Source organism: Amblyomma americanum, chromosome 9, assembly GCF_052857255.1.
Source record: "Amblyomma americanum isolate KBUSLIRL-KWMA chromosome 9, ASM5285725v1, whole genome shotgun sequence".
Lineage (NCBI taxonomy): Eukaryota > Metazoa > Arthropoda > Arachnida > Ixodida > Ixodidae > Amblyomma > Amblyomma americanum.
In genome coordinates this window covers 16,307,385-16,329,731 of record NC_135505.1, presented here as the reverse complement: position 1 = coordinate 16,329,731, position 22,347 = coordinate 16,307,385, and the positions used below count along the sequence as shown (strand labels likewise).

At 46.7% G+C, this 22,347-nt stretch overlaps 1 protein-coding gene across 4 annotated transcripts in view; it reads left to right on the top strand.

The window, feature by feature from the left end:
• Positions 1-13,486, top strand: part of LOC144105749 (uncharacterized) — an 80,461-nt gene extending 66,975 nt beyond the window's left edge. For 2 of the 4 annotated variants that reach the window (XM_077638854.1, XM_077638852.1), the window contains 2 exons: positions 10,888-12,130; positions 12,211-13,486. In XM_077638854.1, coding sequence (XP_077494980.1) covers positions 10,888-10,989 — 102 coding nt within the window. In that variant the 3' untranslated portion in view covers positions 10,990-12,130; positions 12,211-13,486. Of the gene's footprint in view, positions 1-3,490; positions 3,562-10,887; positions 12,131-12,210 lie in introns of those variants that run through there. The other 2 variants (XM_077638855.1, XM_077638853.1) reach the window with 2 other exon arrangements.
• Positions 13,487-22,347: the final 8,861 nt, after the last annotated feature.

The following is a 22,347-nucleotide window of genomic DNA, read 5'->3' as shown; positions in this document are numbered from 1 at the left end:
GGGGGCCATGGCTGGCACAGGATAGGGTTAATTTGAGAGGTATGGGATAGGTCTCTGTCTGGCAGCATGCATAGTTGGGCTGATGATGAAGATATAATGATGGCTGATACGAATCTTGGTACGATGTGAATTTGTAAATTTCCTTGGCCAAAATGAATTGTGTACAAACTGCACAATTGAGTGTGTTCGAAACACTCTCCTGCACCACTACGACTGGACCTGTGAGCAGTGTTGTAGGTGTTACAGAAAAAAAGTAACTAAACATGTTACTCATTACGCCGGAAAAAAAGGAACGTGTTACTGCCCTACATTAGCTACAACAAAAAGTAATGCGTTATCGTTACCATTACCGGAAAAAAGTACCACAAGTTACTTTACCGTTACGCCATGGCCATAAATTTTAATTACAGTTGAGCCCGTTTATAACGAACATGAGCGTCACGCGGCGTCCATTATATCCCAAAGTTCGTAGTAAGTGGACCATAGCTTTAAGGACAGTTGCTTGTCGGAACACAAAATTTTTTCTTTGCGAAAAAGTTCGTGATGGACGTCTGCTTTTGCAGACAGATCAGATGAGGGAGGTTTTCTGTTTGTTTAAAGCAGAAGCGAGTTGTTTGAGGCTCTCTATGTAGCCGATTGCTACAGGCACACTTATAGGTGCTGGCTCCACACGCAAGTGGCCGCCACGTCCACCATGGCCGCTTTCATTATCTCTACCGCTGAATACAGTGGAAATGGGCACGGTGTCCTCGTCCGTCATCCCGAATTACAACGAGGGCCCGAGATTTGAACGAAGCCAACGAAACGTCCGCACCGCAACAAGAGTGACAAAAACGAGTAACAGGGTAGACGCGCTACGTGCACAGGCGGCAATCAAGCCAGTCATGCTGAAGATACAGACGCACAGCGCCAGCGGAGAGACCAATGAGGGGTGCCTGTGAGCTTCAGTGCAGCCACCTCTTGGCTCCCACGGAAGGCTTGGTTCACGGAGCGTGGCCTCCGCGATCGGCACCGGCGGCGGTGGGGTTGATCGCGGAGGCCACGCGCGGATTTGCAAGAGAGAGAGAGAGTGGAGGGGGAGTGGAGTTGCGAGAAGGGGCGGGAAGGCGATCTTGGAAGGCGCGTCGGCGGGGAAAGGGTAGCTCACTTGAGAGCAGCACGAAACAGGGCGGGTAGTTTGCCTGTGATGAGGCTCGGGGAACATACCTTGCACCGGGCGCGCAAAGGGGTCGGAGGCAGGTTATCTCGCGTCGCGGCGCCCAGTTGACGCCATCCGTTCGCTGTAACCGATCAGCAGGGCTTAATGACGTTCGTTATACATGTGATTTTGTGCCATTGAAACATTGTATATTTTGACGGTCGCGCAGGTCTTGTTCGTTATAAGCTAAAGTTCGTCTTAAGTGGGGCCGTTATATGTGGGCTCGACTTTAGTGTGTCTTCGCTGCAAGAACTCACGATAACAATTTTATAAAGCTCATATTTCACATAAAACTTATAGCCCAAACAATGATTTTACCCGAAATCCTGATCTAACGAGAATACTTTTGCACATATGTGCAGAACCTTAGCAATGTTGCCTATAGAGTTACATGTGATGGCTTGTAACTCTGTGGCACATGGTGAACCCATTTTCTGAATGTGACATTAAACACGAGATGACATTTCGTTATCAATTCTAACTTCACAAAAAAAACATCGCTGAACTCTTAACAAATTTTACAGCAATTCTGAAAAATGTGATGTTCCAAAATGCTCGGCATGCTTCCACTCTCTAGAGTGTTGCTGTGTGAGTGGTTTGGAAAGGGAAGGTAGCTGAAGGCGTGTTTCGTGCTTTATGGGTATCTGTCTTTTTTTGGGCGCGTCATCATAGGCAGGTGTTTTCTGGTATTTAACAAGGGTCACCGAGAGCACCTGTTCATTTTGTTTATGTGCAACATCACTTTCAGCGCTTTTTTTTTCTGATTAAGAGGCGGAGGGAGACAATTGCAATTAAAAGTAACAGGTAATGTGACACCTCACATAGCTGAAAAATGTTGACGTAAGTATGTTACTAAGTTAGCAAAAAAGTAACGTGTTACCAATAATGCTGTTACTTGTAACTCGTTACCGGTAACGCTGTTACTTGTAACTCATTACCGCCAATACGGTCTTTGAGTACAGTGTGCTGTTCTAACTTTGCCAGTACCGCGATCTCCAGTTGCACAGACTGTGTCATGAGCACTGAGTGGTGGTGTGCTACTGTAAATAAGTCTTGTCCTGTTGCAAATAGATTTGCGTGAATGCATTTCTAGGGCTTCTGCATTCGGATTTTGTTTGTTTTTTAATGTTGCGAATATTTTTTACTACCCTGTGAGATTTGCATCATACACAGTGAAGAGCAACGACCACGTGAGTGATGGCAGGCAGCATTCTGATGAGTTGATGCAACTGGAAAAGGTGTCACTTGGTGAGGCATTTCCAACCATGCAATAGCCACAGTGTAGCAAACAACTGAAAAGGGGAGAAGTTAAGTAGAGATAGAATTTTTTTTTTCTGCGCGCACAAAGACGACACAACAAAGACAAGGAAGACACGGTGGAGCGTAACTTGCAACTGTTTGATTCAGAAAAGAAACATTGCATTTATACCCAGAAAAGGAAGGGATTATCATAGATGCCACATGCAGGCCAAAGAACTGGAAAAAGCACAACAGAAGGGCACAGGTGAGTCACCTCTTATCTAATTTGTGTAGAAAGGCAAAATCTTTTGTCATACAATGTCACAGCAGGCGTACTAACACATGAACTACCACCTTTTCTGATACGGCAGGCTTCAGCCAGTTCCCGTGCGAGCGAGTCAGTGCTCCTGCACAAGATGCTAGTGCCTTGGAGCCTTGCATCGCACATTGTTTTTTTTTTGCTTTCCATTTTTTGTCATTTTATTTTTCCACATTCATTAATGTGTGCTGGCAGGAGTGAACCGGTACCATTCCGGAAGGACAAATTGTGTTCCCTTATACCTCTGTCACACGGCATTCCTCGAAAGCCTTTCCAGCAAAGGCACCTCTTTTCACCAAAGGAGCGAAAGCTCAAAGGAGCAGCGACGCAGCTACATGGTGCAGCCCAAAGGGGAAACAGTCGTTGAGGCTTAGCACCCGGTGCTGTGCTCGAGGCAGCTGAAGTGAGTCTTCTAAAATTAAAGTGGGGACTTCTGTTCATTTGTTGACCTCAGACAATTTTTTTTCATTCTAATTGCATGCTTGAAAGAACTGCAACAGCTGCTCTCATCAGCAGCAGCAGGTTTTGTGTATTGCCTTGGCCACCAGGGGCACTCTGTGTTGCTGCAAGACTTTCCTCATCTTGAACTCTGGGCATAAAATATAAAAACCCGTACAAAAAGGAAAGCGAGACACACCTTTCGTAATTTAAAAACATGTTTGCAAACATTGTTGGCTACAACTATTTTTTTTATTGCTTTTACTTTTTGGCGTTGCATGGCACTGCGATCGCAGGCTCTCGAAGGTGGCTGGGCTCCAAAAATCTCGGATGGGCGCCTTCGCCTCCAAGGCCCTTAGTGGCAAAGGTGCAAAATTTTTGCTGTATAGCTGCATTGCCTTTGGATATAAGGACCTCATTCTCAAAGGCTTTTACGGAGCGCGTGTGACAGGGGTGTTAGGCGCTCATTGACACAACGGCCCAACTGCCCAATGTACATCTTCCGACACTTCAATGGAATTTTGTACGCTACCCCTTTTTCACACTTCACAAACTGGTTCACATGTTTGACTTTGCAGCCTGAGTTGTTACTACTATCCGGCGAAACTAGACGACACAGTGAAGAGAGTTTCCTTGCGGCCGTGCCTTAAACTTGTTAGCCACGCGCATGAGGTTATGTGCCACTTTATGCTGATATGGGATGTCTACAGGTTTCACATTCTTTTTTCGAACTGGGGCTATTGACTTTTTCTTTTCCCTTTCTCGTTTAATCTTCCCTAGCAGAGCTTCGGCAACTGAACTCACCACTATCAAGGGGTAGCCTGCCTGCTTTAGCTTCATGATCTGATCGTGAAAGCTTTCTTGCACCATGTGACAACAGGACTTTCTTAGGGATGACTCAAGGCACATCAAAGCGATAGCACGCTTCACCGTTTTTGATAGCTTGGTAAGAAATGGCAATAATTCGTTCTGTGCATGCGGGTGCTATTTGCAGTAAAAGCCTTCACCCCTAAGGCTGATTTTCAAATCTTAAAAATTGCAAACAGCTGTCATTGGTGAGTTTAAAAGTGAAATCCAATCCTTTGGCAAGTCGTCTAAAATCAGTAAGAATGCCCTCTATGATTTGTGGATAGCTCAAAGGTGAGTGTTTCTTCGAAACAATGAAAAAATCGTCTACATATCTAAATATCTTTAACGTGGTACCGTCTTCAAGCGGTTCGAATAATGATCTGTCTACCCCGGCAAGAAAAATGATGCTAAGCACAGGGGCCACGCATCACCCGATAGATTCCATTCTTCTATACATATTCACTCCCTTTAGAGGAAACAGTGGTGGAACAGAGATAAAACTCTAGAAGTACTAAGAAGTTGTAAGCTGACATACCAGCACGGTTCTGGAAAGGCACTGCTCCACTCATTTCTATGTAGTACAACATACAAGTCAACAATATCTGCAGAAAACATGTGTCCTGCTGAGTTGGTTTCATGCAAAGATTCTATTATTTCAAGACTATTCTTAATGGCAAACGGGTCGCCTACTACCATTCTGTTAAGTTCTTTCGGCAGGAACCGTCTTACTAGGTTCTGCCAGGCACCCCTTTCACTGACTATGCACCTAAATGGAGCTTTTTCTTTGTTTTTTGGCCGTGAAAAAAACTTCCAAGCTTTGGTATTCCAAATACTGCTGGCTAACTTCTGTAGAGCGAGGTTTTCGCGTAATCCAATGGCTTGCCTTTTTACCTTTGCTGGTTTTAGTTCTGTCTTGAGAAAGTTCTTGCGGATGGCCTCTGAATCTTTCTTGTTGTACAATCCCGATGGCATGGCGACAAAGCCCCCTTCCTTATCCGCCTGAACGAGTCTCAAGTTGTTGTCCTTAAAGAAGTGAACGATTTTTCTTGTTGGCATCCTGGTGTTGGACTTTCTGGAAGGCACAGTCCTGTTGTGAGAGTCGGCTCCCTCTAGAAGACACCTTTCCTTATCCTTCGGGTCTGCCTTGCAGAAAATCCTTCTAGTCAACGACAGGAGCTCATTCCCTTTAACTTCCGGCTCAAAGCTGTACTTTGGTCCTTTCCTGAGGACGCTTGCAATGTCCTCCGGAAGGTAGATGCCGCCAAGAACCTGAACAGCGGAACTGTCATCTTTGCTTTCTTTGCTTCCCTTGGTTAACACTGCGAGAGTTTCTCCACAAAAATACTCTAGACTGGGCACTTAGCTTCATCAGAGATTGAAGCTTCATGCCAGCGATATGCTCAGTGTCTCGGGAAAAGCGCAGTAAGCGGAGCCAATCCTTGAACAGATGAACCTGTCTCCATAGTTCTGACCACAGGGCCCGCTACACTCTCTTCACATGGCCGAGGGAAGGTTTAACGAGGCCCAACAACAGTGCTGTGCGAGGTTACTAGGATTCAGCATAAGGAAGGGATTGGTGCCATCCGCAAGAATTTTGAGAAGACAGAACTAAAACCAGCAAAGGTAAAAGGGTGAGCCATTGCATTATGCGAAAAGAGAGACGGGTTGACCCCCCGCGGTGGCTCAGTGCTTAGGGCGCTCGACTACTGATCCGGAGTTCCCGGGTTCGAACCCGACCGCGGCGGCTGGGTTTTTATGGAGGAAAAATGCTAAGGCGCCCGTGTGCTGTGCGATGTCAGTGCCCGTTAAAGATCCCCAGGTGGTCGAAATTATTCCGGAGCCCTCCACTACGGCACCTCTCTCTTCCTTTCTCCTTTCACTCCCTCCTTTATCCCTTCCCTTATGGCGCGGTTCAGGTGTCCAATGATATATGAGACAGATATGAGACAGATACTGCGCCATTTCCTTTCCCCCAAAAACCAATTAAAAATAAAAAAAAACGCCACCATAGCAAAAGTGAAAGCACTGACTTCAGTGCTAGTTGTGCAGCAGCCTTTACTGAAAATTAAAAACGTTTAAAAAAAGTCTGAGAGTTACAGGCAGTTAATGAGTACCAAAGGTGCAAGATGTTTGAGCAGTTTCGTCCAGCAATTGCTGTAACTTCATGGCTAAAATTCTGTGGTGGCGTTTATGATTGCGTTCTCATCGTACCGCTGAGTACTCAGAATGCCGGCTCCAGACAACACCATATCAGCGGATTGACAGCAGATACAACTGCTGGCTTCTCCATGGTATCTCATTCCCCAATTAGTTGTATGTGCAGTGGTGACACATTGCTGCACTCTGTTCGCCTTCGGACTTGGAACGAGCGGATGGAATGTGATAATGTTTTCACAGGAGTGGTAGCTGTCTGTCCGCTAAATTATGATTTATGAACAAATGCATTCAGGGGCACTGTTATACGCTCCAACTGTACTTATTAATCCGAAAGTATTAGATAGCCCATCGACATGAAAACTGGGCCCATCAACATGAAACTGGGCATCACCGTTACAAAACTCGCAGTTGGTCGAAATAGTGAAACTTCTTTAAAAATGGGAAAATACGAAATGTTAACCAGCAATAGACAATATTAGTACAGTAAAAGCTTGTTAATTCGAAGTCGGTTAATTCGAACTTACGGTTAATTCGCACTGATGCCTGGGTCCTGGCACAGCCCTGTGTATTTCAGTGGGGGAAAACTCCCGATAATTCGAACAAGTCGGCATCCGCTATGGTTAATTCGAACTAGGAGCCACTGGCGGACACCGCTCCTCGCAGATAGAAGTTGACCCATAGCGAGTAAAACACGCTTCAAATTTGCCAGAGATGTAAAACAATGGAAAAGAAAAAAAATCCAAGTGCATGAGGCTCACGGATTCCGCGTTCCGGTACATGCGGTACCAGTTTTTCGCTGCCGAAGCACTCAACCGCACCGCTGACGCTTCGGCGCAGCCGTTCCAGGTTTTCGTTGTGCCGCGGTTGCTGGGTCGCAATCACGTGGTGTGAACCATGTAGTATGTCAGTTCGGGTGATGACGGCTTTTGTTGGTGCCGCGAGCGCTATCTACAGTGACATCGTCATGGAGATGTTGGAGCCCTTGAGTGACGCCAATATAATTAAGGCTGCATGCTCCCAGCAGACGTCACAGCACTCATGTGCGGTGAACACAGCCGACAGTGATGAGTCCGACGACGGCAACGAAACTATGCCACTGCCAAGTTCATGTGAAGTAGCGCCAGCACTCGATGTTGCACGCCACTTCTCTGTCAAATGAGAACACTGACGTTGCGCAGGAGCTTTGGGCAAGCTGCAGATGATGCTGGTGGAATCTCGACAGAAGAAACGCAGCAAATGCACTTCGCTGGTTACTTTTAATTTTGACAACGCTTGCCCGTAAATAAACGTGTTTTGAAGCATAAATAGCATCATATATTCCAGCACTAAAGCTCGCTGCTCACGCGAATGCATTCCAGTACTTGTTTTTGGCGCATAACTGGCCTATCAATTTATTTCATTTGTCATTAGGACCGGATGAATTGAATTCTCAGAATATGCCCGCCACATACGTGTAGTAGTGGCTAACTCGTGATAATGAGTCTAGATGTGACTGCTTCGGGTTCTGCCCGCCCGGTGGAGCGCTATGACCCCTAATGCTAGCGCACATTCGATAGTTAGAACTTCATTTAATTCGAATAATTTTTCAGTCTCCGTCGAGTTAAAATTAACGAGATTTTTCTGTATTTACAACCACACAGACTACAAAAGAATAGAATTCCTATTCTTTTGCTTTACTTGCACATAGGCTCCTTATGTGCCTCTGGTAATTTTGTTACATGTGAATCATCCACTGTGCCAGACCTGCTAGGTCACACACACTCCTGTTGCAACTTGCTTGCTCTATCACAGGCACTGGCACGGTGCGATAATCCCAACGAGCCTCCAGTACGACGTGCATGCTCTTGCCATACTCAGCGAAAGCGGTATCTCTGTCGATAGAGCTCATGTTCCTGCTAATGTTTTGCTGTGCACTGTTCCAACGCTATTAGCGCCAACTACTATACACCCCGCGCACAGCCTGTAGGGCCACCACTGAAAGCCCCCTAGTGGCAGCGACTGGAAACCTAGGCAAGCTGTTGACCGCAGCTTCATGCTGCCATTGCAAGCATAGCCAAGGTGGGCGCACGTGATTTTTTGCTCGTGTGCATCCCACACAGTTAACTATGTGGTGAAAGCATGGGCAAGGGAATCGGAGTGCACGAGAATGCACTTGTACTCGACGTTACAGCTTGCAGGAACAATATCTTGTCTATACAAGTTTTCAGTTGATGTTTGTCTCACAGAGCCTTCACAACTCAAGGTGCTGGTTATAGTGTACCATTTCTGTTTTTTTTTTGCCGACTGATGCCATAATGCGTATTGTATGACCGCATTGTATGTGGCTTTTTGTGACAACCGCTTCGCTTCCCGTAGAGTTCAACGTATTGACGTAGCGCTTAATACACGGCAGCGCGTAACCGAAGACCCCATATAGAAAGGGTTCTGGAAAGCCTGGTGGCCCGCGTACCGGTGCGGGCCTGGGAGTACAGGCGGGCGCGTGGAGCATGCTTCCCAGATTGCACAAGAAGGGGGCAACAGGCGGGGCGGAGGAGCGTTGCCAGCGTGATTCAAGGCAAGACTGAAGGCAGGAGAGGATAGAAAAAAAAAACGGAAGTCGCAAAGCAGGCGCTTTTTCTCTCACTCTCTGATGTGCCCCCAATTGATGTGCCCCCATTGGGGGCACATCAGAGAGTGCCCCATTGGGCACACTGATTGGACAAAACTTAAAAGCACATAATTCCACAGCCTGTTTATCAGGTGTGATTACAAATCTTGTATATATGTGGTTTTCCTTGTAGTAAACCTCAGTTGAAGTTCCGCTTCATGTCTTGTGCATTCTTCTCTTCATCCCTCGTTGTTTTGCGCAGTTGCAATATGCACTCCCCTGCACAGTCAGACGAGCATGCAGGAGCGGCGGCCGCAGCGGCAGCAAGTGCGCGGCAGGATGCTGCAAGCGCTGCTCATACCACATGCATGTGCGCTGGCAACTTTTCACTCCTGAGCCCATGAGCGAGATATGTGTCGTTGCGTGTAGTGAAAAGTTGACAACGTAGCCAAGTCAGCTGACAACGTGAGCAAGTCTACCAGCCTATGCTGTTTTTAGTTCCGATGGCATCTGCTCCTCCTAAAGCCAGGAAACTGCGAGCTCTCGAAACCAAGCAGAGCATTATGAGGGACGTCGAGAGCGGTTTGAAAAATGCTACAGTGGCGAGAAAGTGTGGTGTCGCCGTCGTTAGCGTATCCACCATTTGGAAGAACAGCGGCAAGTTGCGACAACAGCTGCAGAAAGACGCTGCGTCGCTTGCAAGGAAGCGAATTCGTGCATCAAAGTACGAAGATGTCGCCACTTTGTTTGAATGGTTTCGCGAGGTCCTGACCTAGAGCGTGTCTTTGAGTGGCTCGATATTGCAAGCCAAGGCCATGTGCCTAGCAAACATTTTGGGGCATGATGGTTTCAACCCATTGAGCAGTTACATTCAACGTTTCAAGGACCGGCACAAGATAAGCTCCTCGCCGCCGACCCCGACGGCGTTGCATGTGAAGTAGCTGCCTCAGATGAAGACATCGTGGCAGCAGTGCGCGGTCGCAATGTTCAGTTCAGTTCAGTTGAGTTTATTACCTTAAATGTCCCCCAGAGGGGCATTACATAAGGGGTGGGTTTTATACATACAATAATACACATGATAAATAATTATTGACAAAAATGGTCGTACTAAAGTTGCAAAAACGAAGATGGGCAGGTAGTAGCAACGATTTCGTGGGGAAGGCCGTTTCAGTCGGTGGCGGAGGATGAGCCTGATGAAGTGAGTGAAAGTGCAGCAGAAGTTTCATGCAAAGATGCACTTGACTGTAACAAGAAACTATGGCTCTACTGCGCTCAGAGGGACCTCAGCGAACGAGGGCTCAAGCAGTTCACTGTTTTTGAAGATATCATTGCCAATGCAGTTCAATCGCAAGCGAGATTAAAATAACATTGCTCTTTCATTCATTTCGATGCTTCGACAAAAAGATCAAATAAACTTCTTTGTTGCCGGTGTTCACAGTGTTGTGCATCTGATGCACTGTCAGGTGCATCCTGAAAGGTAGGCTGGCAATTCTGAAAACGCTAATGCATGGAAAAACTATGTTTTGTTTACAGTGCAGTGCCGGTTATAACGCGGATTTTCCCGACTCTCGTGGTATGCGTTATAAGCGGTCTATGCTGTACCTTATCAATAATCTTGCTTATTTGTTTATCGTGCGAACTATATTTTCTTTGTTTATAGTGGAAGTGTAGATTTTCATGTTTTGGGGCAATAGCGTCGGACTTGCGACTGATTCTTGCAGGTGTGGGCTTGTGAAAAGCCAGCGATAATAATGTTTGGAAAAACGAATGCACTTAATATTTGCAGGCGTAATTAATTGCTGATATTCATGGTTGATAACAATGAATTTTTTGATAACTACAAGCTTAACTTTCACGTGAACCACTTGGCCATCATGGAGGATAGGGTGTGCTACACAAGTGAGCGGCACTGGCGATAGTTGCATGTGGCATTGGTGCGCTGGCACAGCTTCTGAGAATCGTGGCTGAACGAGCGCATTCTCAGAGGTCATGCTGCTTTGGATAGGAATTGTTTGCCTGAGATTTAAGCCCCTAGGGGTGTTGATGAGTACTGACCAAGGTGGACAGAAGGGGAATGGTCAGTGAGGACATGTTGTGCAGGAGCTGAGCGAGGTGACGGCCGAGAACCGGGAGCTGCGCGAGATGAACAACGCCCTCCTGGATGGTGTCCCCCTGGCCATGCAGCCACCCGCCAAGGAATAGGTGGCCACGGTCGGGCACAGGCATAACCGCATACATGGCCAGTCAGACAAGACCAGACCCTGCCATCAGCTGCAGTGGAGGTTTGCTCTAATGGGGCTGTTTCTTGCGTGCTCCTTGGACCGGTGCAGTATGGAAGCCAGAAACTGCACCGCAGCAGCTGTGGCTGGTGAGCTGTGCAGCTGGCATGGCTGAGTGCATCACATCACTTGCCGTTTCGGGCCAAGCCCACCGCCCAAGTGGTTGGACACGCTGGATGAACACGGTGCACAACACACAACGCAGCGCTGTCTTCTCGGCATCCATCTTCTCCGAGCACCGTGTGACATAGCAGCAGGTTACGCTGTCACAATTCTACAAAAGGGCTGTTGTCATGCCTGTCAAGATTCTAATCGTTTTCTTCGCAAAACAAGCAGTGCTACAGTGACAATACCACTTGAACAGACTTCTTGCAAAATCTCCGAAGGAAATATATATAATGCAGACGAGTTCCAGCTGAACGATTTTTAGCTCAATGCAATTTCCAGTTGAGTGAATATTTGAAAGCATCGTATTGCTGCTTTCAGGTCAGAATGCGTCATGTTGGTAGAAGTATAGCTGTTTTCGTTTGCCAGACTAAATATTGCTATCCCAAACCTGCTGATGCTGCAAACCTCTATGGCTTTGTGCTTTAATTTGCAGAACTCCTTCATGGCGTATCTAATTGAGGCCAGTATGGCTTGTAGCCTCAGCAGTAGCCACATGTTTTAGTCATGGTGCAAGTCTGAAATGATCATAATTTCATTTCGGGGAGCAGAGGATTATTGTGAACTGGCAGGGCGTTTTCTGTTTAAAATTTTTTAATTTCAATACTAAGCGACATATCTGATAGAAAATTGCAACCTTTATCGAAAGTGCTAAATAAATAAACAGCACATACATGGAATTTCAGTCTTGTGAAATAAATGCTTTATGGTTTTATGGGGTTCAATGTTGCAAAACGACTCAGGCTACGAGGTACGCCATAGTGGAGGGCTGCGGATAATTTGACTGCCTGGGGTTTTTTAACGCACACTGGCATCATACAGCATAAGGGTCTCTAGCATTTCGCCTCCATGGAAATGCGAATGCTGCGGCCGGGGTCAAACCTGCATCTTTTGGGTCAGTGCATTTTGAAACAGCGCAACAAAGACGGGACGTGGAAACTGAGGTGTAAAGACAAACAGGCGCTGGGCACCACAACAGTGGCTGGGCACCACAACCACTCGGCCACCGTGGCGGCTTGTCAGATAAATGCTTTCGGGAGCCATTTCAATACTTGATACTTACTCTGGTGTTCCAAAATAAGCAGGTGCGTGTTCATTGCAGTTTAGCAATCCAAATGAACATGTTCTTGAGGACACCTGATGTTTGTTCAAGTGGTATCTTGCGTGCTTTGACTGGAACCATTGCTGGGGATGCATTGTGAGCAGGCTCTTGTGTTTACTTATTGAATTGGCCCTCCATTGCTTTTCATTATTTGATTCCATTAGCAGCGTGTGGTAATGTATCAGCACTCTTGAAATTGCTGACATTCGAATGCCTGATGCACTGTGTCTCGAGTCAGTGGTGTTGGCAGTTGGTAGCAGTTCTTTCTCGGCAGTGGATCTGAGGCAACTAACATCATTGGCCGTGTTGTTGGGCACACACTGGAGTCTATTCTGAGCTGCTGGATCTAAAGGCTGCAGTGTCAGTGACAGATTTTTACTGGTGAGGTATCCGTTTCACTGTGCCAGTAAAGAACAGTGCCACAGCAGGGGAACACAGTCTGCTCCTGTTTGTGTTGCATGTGCCTCTCTTTACCCTCACCGTTTGATGATTTAATTTTTTTTAATATGATAGCATGTAGGTTGTCGTGTGACGAAAAATTTCCGGCTTCTGTGTCACGAAATTACCTGATTGGTCAAGAGAGGTCACGCGACCTTGTGTCATCACAGCCTGCCTACCGTGGCAGGTGGCAACCTGGCCACCGGTTTGTGAGCAAGTTGCCCACCTGCCAAAATTGCAAAAATTCCTAAAGGGCCCCCAAAATTTTGGAAGTACACCAGAAAATGGATTAAGGTGGATTAATGTGTCGGATTAGTGTAATCCCATATGATAATTCACTGGAAGGTACTTTAACATTCTAGAAAGTGACTTTTGCATACCACTTAAGGTCAACCAGAGTTTTGGCTGCAAGTCGCAAGAACATTAGACAGTCATTGTAAACACCATAACAGGCCACCTGCATGCTATTGCATTTTTTTCTTTAAGAATGTGGTTAAGAAAGCTCCCAAGTTTATCTTACATGCGTGTAAATTCAGTGTAAGTTCCACAGCTTGCTAGCATACTCAAAACCAGCTACGTAATGAAACGGAAGAGGCTCCAGGGGCTTTTGGGGCGCCACTTGTCTCTATTTTCCTGGAGGCTAGTGTCGCTTTGCCAATTGCAGACAGCATGGACACGATAAGAGGGACAGACAGTTGAAAAAAAAAAAGAAAAACGGGCTTTCCGACCCCCGACCCTATTCGTAGACCAAAGATATCCCAGTGAGGTAGCCCACGTACACATTAGCCATTGACGAACCTTATATACCTGTATACCATGGCATCAAAGTTGTTCTTTTGGGAGACAGCACTGCAGTGCACTTCCACAACAAGGCAGCTGTGGCACGTACCGTATTTATGCGATTGTGAGTAAGTCGACCCCTCCACATCACATTGCTGAAAAAAAAACAAAAAAACTTGGACGTCGTTTACACTTGGCCTTTAATAATAGAATGCGATAGCACTATCCTGCAGCCTCCGCTTATCACCAACCACTATCGGCTGCCGTGTGCGGGAGCACCTGTGAGCACATTCCAAAACGAAAATGTATTAGTCACTGGACCACTCGTCCACACTTGCGCCATCGTCCTCACTAGTGCTGCCATCGTGATCACTGCTGCGGTTCCACAGCTCGTCGTTCTAACACCGTCGTGCAGCGAAATCCCGCACTTCGCAAACAGTCACATCACGACATCGCTTGGAACAGCTGAAAATGTTGCCTCGCTGCAGCTGCCACACCTGTATCACCCGTTGCGAACGTCGAACTTGCGCCCCGGCGCGCAGTTCGTTTCTTCGGCGTAAAGAATGACAGCCATCTTGAATGTAGCCGTGAACGAGCGCTGGTGGCTTATCGGACCTGGAGCAGAAATGACGAATAACAAAGCACTACATTAACTGCTTGTGAAACGTGGTTGGCAGTAGTCGGACGCGCCAGAGCCAAACAAACTATGCGTGAGCGCCATCAGCTCTTCCGTCGGATACCAACACTCCCCGGCGCCACTGTGGTTCCGAGGGGGGGTGCTGCCGCAATTGGAACAGTGGCCCTTCCATAACTATCGACGCTCCCTTGAGCGCCGAGTGCGCGGTTGAAAGAAAACAAAAAAAATAATGGATGACACCTATTAAGAGAAGAACGCGAATGCGTTATCGGGCCGCCGCCACTTATATAAGCGCAGGGCTGCCTTGCGCGGGGTGGCGATGCCGGTTCTGAGCTTTGGCATAGCAGCTGCTCAAGGCCAGCACCAAGAGCGATGCAACAGAGCCGCGCAGCAAAAATGCAACCTTGCTGTAGCATGCCCAATATCTCATTTGTCTCGCCTTTATTTATGGTGCGATGCTTTGGTTTCAATTTTAAGTCAACCCCCCCCCTCCACTTCCGATTTTCAAATTTTTAAAAATAGGTCGACTTACAATTGTGTAAATACGGTAAGTTTCAGCTGCACCTATGGGAAGGACTGTACTGAGCAGACTGGTTTGCAGCCAGGGTCATCGTTGGGTGAACGAAGAGTGGCTGCTGTTGACCTTTTCAAAAAAATGTCGATGGGTTCCTCCATATTTGGCATTGGGCTGTGCTCATAGTACACTAAAGAGTTGAGGATTAAGCTCCCCCACGTTCTCCCCACAGCCCAGAAAAAGGTCTATTCCTCCTTCCTGTCTACAACTGCATCGGTGTATAAACATTTTAATAACTCCAAAGCATGGTATGTTTAGAAAGACTGTTGGCTTCCTTCCAAAAATTATTTCAAGTGGCCCCTCAGCTGCTCTATTTGCTTCAAATCAACAACAAATTGCGCTAACACAAAACACAGCTGCAGGAGACGAGATTGATGGGACTGGATAAACTCGCAACTGATTTTATTGCCTTGAAAGTAAAAGCTGGTTAATTTGACCCCCTTAATTCACAAATCCAGATAATTTGAACTGCCATCTCGGTACTACCCAACACGCATATCAGTCAATGGTGTCGGCCACTATTAGTCCCACATCAGTTAATTCAAGCCAGCTTCTGAAAGGAGGCCACGTCCAGATATGACCAGCGCAGCAAGAGATAATGTGATAGTTATGGTACTGAAATTAAAAACCTGAATTTCATGTTGCAGAGTAGTTAGCGCACCTCTGATGTGCGCACATCAGCAGGCCTGACAATGACGGATGGCCCCATCTCTGGGAGCAGCCTGACCGCTTAGTTTCGTTATTGCTTTTCTGAGCTTTGTGCCAGCCCACAGGAACGGGAGTTGAACCAGCCAGCATAAGCCAGTCAACCTAACCCAGTTGAGCACCGTTTCGGATGTCCAACCTGCTAGCAAACTCCCAGAGCTGCTCGAAGCAGGCTGTCATGGGAAAAGTTGAAAATTGAGCATTGGTTTTTTTGTGGAAAGGAAATGGCACAGTATCTGTCTCACATATCGGCGGACACCTGAACTGGACTGTAAGGGAAGAGGTAAAGGACGGCGTGAATGAAAAAAGGAAGAAAGAGGTGGTATTGGAGGGCTCCGAAACAATTTCCACCACCTGGGGATCTTTAGCGTACACTGACATGGCACAGCACACAGGCGCCTTAGCGTTTCGCCTCCATCAAAATGCAGCCGCCAGTCGCCACGTGACACCATCAGCTGTTGCAGCGATGTGAACTGCAGCAGCTTTGTCACAACCCCACCAACGTCCCTACAGCCTCGACTTGTAAAGAAGACCGCCTTCACCTAAAGGACCTCCATGTCAGCCACGTTGTCGGCAGTGCAAGCATCGATCTGCAGGCACTCGATCACTCGGCCCTGGTAGTGGACCTTAAAATTGCAATAACCTCTTGGTCCATGGGCTGTAGTTTGGCGATTGTTGTTGGGGGCAAGAGCAGAACCTTGACAGCGCTCAAGGGTGCGTTGACGTGATGCGCACTGCAGTTGTCAAGCAGCAGCAGCACCTTGCACTTCCGTCGGACCATCTCTTTATCGAAGTTGGCGAGCCACTTACCAGAAATGTCTCGCGTCATTCATGCTTTCTTGTTACGTATGTCACTGGCATAGAGAGCAGCTTGGCAAAGCCACTCAGTTTCTTGGCTTTGCCAGTGACCAACAAGGCTCGCTTGTACAAACCATCCATGTTCGCGCAGATCAGCACCGTGATTCGGTTTTTGCAGGCTTTTCCTCCCATGCATTAGTCTTTCTTGGCTGCAAGGGTCTTCAATGGCAACAGTAGGAAGAACAGTCCCATTTGATCTGCGTTGTAGGTGTCATTGTTGGAATATGCAAGAATCCGATTGCAATGCTTGGCCACCCAGTGCTGTAGCGATCCCTCGTCAGCGGATGCAGCCTCCCTGACAATGTATTTATGCGTGTTGTTGTGCCTGTTATTGGACCATTGGAGCCACCCATTTCCTGGCTGGAAGTCTTTGTGACCAAGAGCAAGGCCCAAGAACCACTTGTCCAAGAACCACTTGTGAATTGCGGCTTCTGCATCGCCGTATATGGCGCACTGGATCTTTTTTCGGTCTCCGCTGCCAATGCCGTCGTCGAAGAACAACGTCGATCTTGCTTCCAGCCTTGATTATCATTGAAATTCGAGATTTTATACTTCCATGTGATATCACTCTTTTTGACGTTTCGGCTCACTTCGTTCAGAAAGGCGTGTTTCGTTTTAACATCCTTCTCTTCCCTGTCCAAATGCTGAGGCTTCCGAGACTCAACATAGCAGCGAAATCAAGGATCAACAGGGGCCGGTCAGAATTAGTTCTGAGAAAGGAGATAATAGAGTAGGCCTGTTGCCTAAAAATTGTCCAGGCGAAATCGGGGCTCAGAAGATATCGATAGTAGTATGCGGAACAAGGCAGGAAGGCGCGATGACGTCAGGAGGAGTGGCAATAATGCACCCAGTGTGCCGAGATCCAAGATGACAAATTCAAGAACCGCTATTGGCCAAGTTGGCCGGTCTCCGTGATGTCACCAAAAAAAATTTGTCTCTCTCCTGTTTTTTTTTTCTCTCACGCTGCCCGCTCGACACTGTTAAAGGACAGCACTGTGGGACGGCGAGCAAAACGATGCACTGAAGCAGTCTGTTGCTTTGCGAGAGAGCCGACAATGCCGCGAAGGCTGATGTCAGTTGAGTTTTGCCTTTATTTTTGCGCAAAAAATTGCCTCAGAGGTACAAAAATGTTCTGATTGATAGTTATTTTTGGTTGATACGTAATCTCTTCACTCCATCTGCTGGCACGCTTTTATTTATTTCGTTAAAACCGGACCCAAATTGTATTGAAAATGCAGAAATGTGAATGGAAAACTGAAATTCCTTCATTATAACCGCTCTCTCTCTCTCTCTACAAGTGGCTTTGCTATAATGGGGCTAGACTGTTCAACTCAAGCCACTACGCATGTCATGCGAAATGCTGCCGAAGTTCTCTCCAAACTCTGAAAGGAAGAAACTGAAGTACCACTGACGCAGGCATCATCGGTTCTCTTGATGTGGTACGCTTCAAGAGCTCACATGCAACTGTGTTTCTGCTTTGCCTATAATCTTGATATTCCCAACTCATGGTTCGCAGCCTTTGCATGCAGTGCAGTGAGTGGGGAAATTCGCTGCTCCTTTTTTATTTTTATTTTTATACAAGCTTTATATAAGCCTTTAAGCTTTCACTTTGAAGGCAATAAAATAAGCTGCAAGTTTGCGCCAGTCCCATCAACCTAATCTCCTGTGTCTCTCCTTTGGATTAGCGCAGTTTGTTGTCAATCTGAAACCATGAACCAGCAAGTAGCACTTCTAAGATGCCCCTTTTGTATCTTCAGGTGAGCGTAGCAGGGGGCGGTACGAAAGCGAAAGGTGAGCGGAAGTTTGCAGGGGGGAGGGGCAGGAAGATGAGGGGAATAGGGCACAGATGCAAAGATAATGCTGGTGGAATTTTAGTGCTAGCACTATCGTATCGCTGCTACTGATCACCCCTCACATTTAACTGCCACACTCTTGCGCTGTGCATTGCATGTCGTTGTCTTCATCGACTATCATCCGTGCGCAATGGACCCAGAACACACCGCTATTGCATTGCCCTCTTAAGGTGCATTACGCGGTCTTAAAATTTTATAGTGTGCTACCGCTGAGATTCTCAGTCGCTGTTTTTCCTGATATTTACCTGAAGCCTGACCTTGAAATACTATGTACCTCGAACCGAAAGCGAAATGAAACGCAACTTGCTCACGCACATACTTCACATTTGGCCAAGTAAGCTAAATCAACTGTAATTTTTTTTGTGACCAATTGCAGCAGCACCATTCTTAGCACCTGGCATGAAGAGCACTTTGAAGCAGGTGAAGTATTTGGAGTTGAAGTGGCCAGAGGATCAGTACCCAATGCTAAACCATTCGAAAACTGACAGTGGCAAAAGAGCAGATGAGACACAGTGTGTGACGCTTGTTTTAATTTTGGTAGAGTTCCCGCTCCTTGGGCTGGTGGGGCAGTTTCATTTTTATGGTGGTGTTCGGGGCTAATGGCATCACGAAGCACTCAGTAGTGGCAACAATTAACAGTCGATATAACAGAGTCACACTTGCAGCTGAAAAATTAATTAAAGCATGAATTTTATTAATTCGAGATTCCTTTGTTCCAGCAGGCCAAATAAAGTTAATTCCTTAACATTCCTGGTAGATGGCACTTCTAAAATGCAGTAAAATCACATGATACAGTTATGGTTGATCTGGATTTTGTGAGGGTATGAATTTTAAAATATGTCCCAGCCAGAGTGCGTTAATACAATGCGTTGTGCAGTTTGGGATGATGCAAACAATATCTCAACCTGCGATGTGTGACACGAACACATGAAGCATCAGGTGCCTTCCAGCGGACACCCAGAAATGGTGATGCCATTCGAAAGGGACTACTTGGTGACATATTGAAGAAGAAAAGGTTCAAACGGGCATTGTGGATTTTTCCGGCCGAAAATAATTCAGCAGGAAAAAAAACAAACATATATCGAACCCCCCCGCACCTCGCCAATGACAGGCGACAGGCTTCGCCGGTGGAGCGCGCCTACTGGGATTTTCATATGTGCGTGCCTGACAGATGGAGTACTACTTAACATTCTGCTCCTGTTCTGCTCCACTGATTAAAGCCCACTGGAAACATTTGTGCATAAACGGGCAAATCACGGTCCGTTTCTGCTTAAGTTTTTATTTGCATCTGCTTGTCATGTAGGCTCCTGGTATGTGCATACAATTTGGTAGGAGTTCGTTGAATCGAAAGTGCGATATAAAAATACTTCATGAAAATGCAAATAAAAAATACATGGCTTTCAATCGGGCAGAGATTGGGAAAGGAAAAAGAAATGCATTACTTTGCGAATTTCATTAAATTAAGGTTCATGATATCGACATTCGTCTATATCCATCAATCAAAACGAACATTCTTCGGAGCAGTCAGTTTCGTGGGTGAAGCTGTCCTGGCAAACTGAGTAGCAGACCGGGGTTTTAGGCTGTTTGGGCCGACAAATTGAAGGGGCTGCTAATCTCACCGGCCCATCTGACTCTGCTACACCCTGCCTACGTTTGCTGCCACTGGGCCGATGTCATCATCATCAGCCTGACTACGCCCACTGCAGGGCAAAGGCCTCTCCCGTATCACTGCAATTAACCCTGTCCTGTGCCAGCTGTGACCGCCCGATCCCTGCAGACTTCTTAATCTCATCTGCCCACCTAACTTTCTGCCACCCTCTGTTACGCTTGCCTTCCCTTAGAATCCAGTCTGTTATGCTTAACGGCCGTCTGTTTATCTTGTTATGAGGAATTAGTTCTTGACTGCATGGGAGCCTCATCTTTGCGAGCTTTTTTTTTCACTTTGCCATGTGTCAGCAGTGAGGTGCAAATATTGGCGCAATCTGCTGCCTGTGCCACCAGCATTTGCATGCGCAGCTGAGTCAGCTGGCCAGTTCTTTGTGTAGTCATGGGGTTGTTGGGACTAGTCGCTGAGTGCCAGCACTCAGCAATGTAGAGTGAACATGAGGGACTCTTGCCATCGTGCATACCTCCACAGTTAGTGGATTGTGTGAACACGTTGTGTTCGAAGGCAAAATTGGTACTCCTTATACCATATTGACACGAATATAACCCGATTTTTTTTCCTTACTTCATTGGTTTGAATACGCATTTCTCGTTATATTCGGAACCAATGTATGCTTATAGTAATTTTTTTTTTTTTTTACTCACTGCGAGAAGTCACCTTTCTGAAGGCTTTGGGGATGCGCGGAGCACACGGGCAATGGGGAGGGCGGCTGTGAATGTGGAAAGAAGGCAGCACAGGCCGTTGAGAAAGGGAAGAGTTGAGTGGAGTAGGGTAAGGAAGAAAGGCCCAGCACTGGGCAGAAGGAAGCTGCGATGGCACAACGGCTGCTGGTGCATGGGAGAGTGCGTGTGTGCATTAGCTTGTCGGAGGCTTTGCTGCGCACAATGACATCACATGCATTTCTGAAGTATTGCCTCTCGGATAATATTGACGTATTCATTTCTTCCTTATTTTGGCATGCCACCAGCATTTTCAAGCCTTCAGCTTATAATATCTTGAACAGACTGAGATTGCATTATAATCTTAATATATTTGTTCTTTTTCGTGAGATCTCAAACTCCCTCCATGAATTATATTCGTTGTCACGTTATATACGTGTGAATACGGTATTTTTCTTGGCTGCACTGTATTTCCATCGACTTGTTGGGCTCTGTTGATCCTAAGCCCTGAGCAGTGATCTAAATCTTCTCTGTCCTTGCAAGCCCGGTCTGACTGGAGTTGCTGTCAGGCTGCTTGCACCCTGTCAACAAAGCAGAGAAGGATTGAGGCCTTGCTTGGGAAATTTCTCCTGAGTGGTTTTCTCTGACAGATGCCTCTTATTTTGGGGGTGCTGTCTGTTGGGCAGAGTGCCTGCTGAAATGTCTGTGTAATCCTACTGCAGCAAAGACTTGCTTCTGAGGCTCAGCATTGTTCTCCCTCCAGGGCAGATTTAGGGGAAGGGGGCGACTGACTGTGGAGACAGTCCCCCCCACCCCCAAGCAAGAGGTTTTGCATAGGAAAACCATGCTGAAGACCATTTTGTGCAAAAAAAAAGAGAAAAAGTCCAAGAAATAGACGGTTCAAATGGACACCTCCCCACTTCCAACCATTCCCTCCAAGAGCGACCCATAAATTCGCCTCTGCCTCCCCTCATTTTTGTTTCTGCCCTGGCAGGCGTGCGTGGCCTTGGAAAGTGTCTGAGCTGTGGAACAGCCAGAGTGCTGGGTGCAAGCCTGTCAAAGGTGGCCACCGTTCAAACACTAGGCTCAGAAGTAAGCACCCCATTGCATGGGGTCTCGGGCTCAGGGTTTGTAGGGTCCCCTGGGGCTGATGAGGGAGCTTTTGTGGCACCACAGGCTTGCCCAGTGCACTGCTGTCAGCACCAAAAATACCATTGCACTCAGTATATGAGTGGCAGCACACAATGTGGTGGGAACTCTGTCCACAAATCACTGCATGCCCAGCATTGCTAGACGCTAGTACTCTTATTGGCAGATGAAAACAGCAAGAACGGTGCCAAGGTGTATGCCCGTGCATGTTGGTTGCTCTGTCTTAAAAGACCAATTCAGGAATTTTATGAACATTTTGAATAAATCACATCACATTCTTTTAATTCCTCCACTCTCCAATAGAAAACCTCTTTTTGGAAATTCCAAGTAGAAGTATTTTAAAAACCGCATTTCGGCCAAACTATGACATCACGACATACCAGCCTATGCTGTTAGAAATACTGTCCCAAAAGTTATCGTGCGCTTTGATGCGCTTTGATTGGCTGAACTGGTGACTAAGTGACAGCTTAGGTCATTATTTGTGTGAACTGACCAAACACAAGCATGAAATTTTGTCTTTTAACAAATGCAGAGCGAATATCCATGAGTGCGCCAAGCTGTGACATCACACATGCAAGGTTTCCCAAACAAATCGTCCCAGTTTTAAAATTCATTTGTACTGCAACAAGATGTCACCCAGCTATGAAATCTGCCACAAATGACCAGAAAACTGCGGAGATGGGGATGCATGGCAG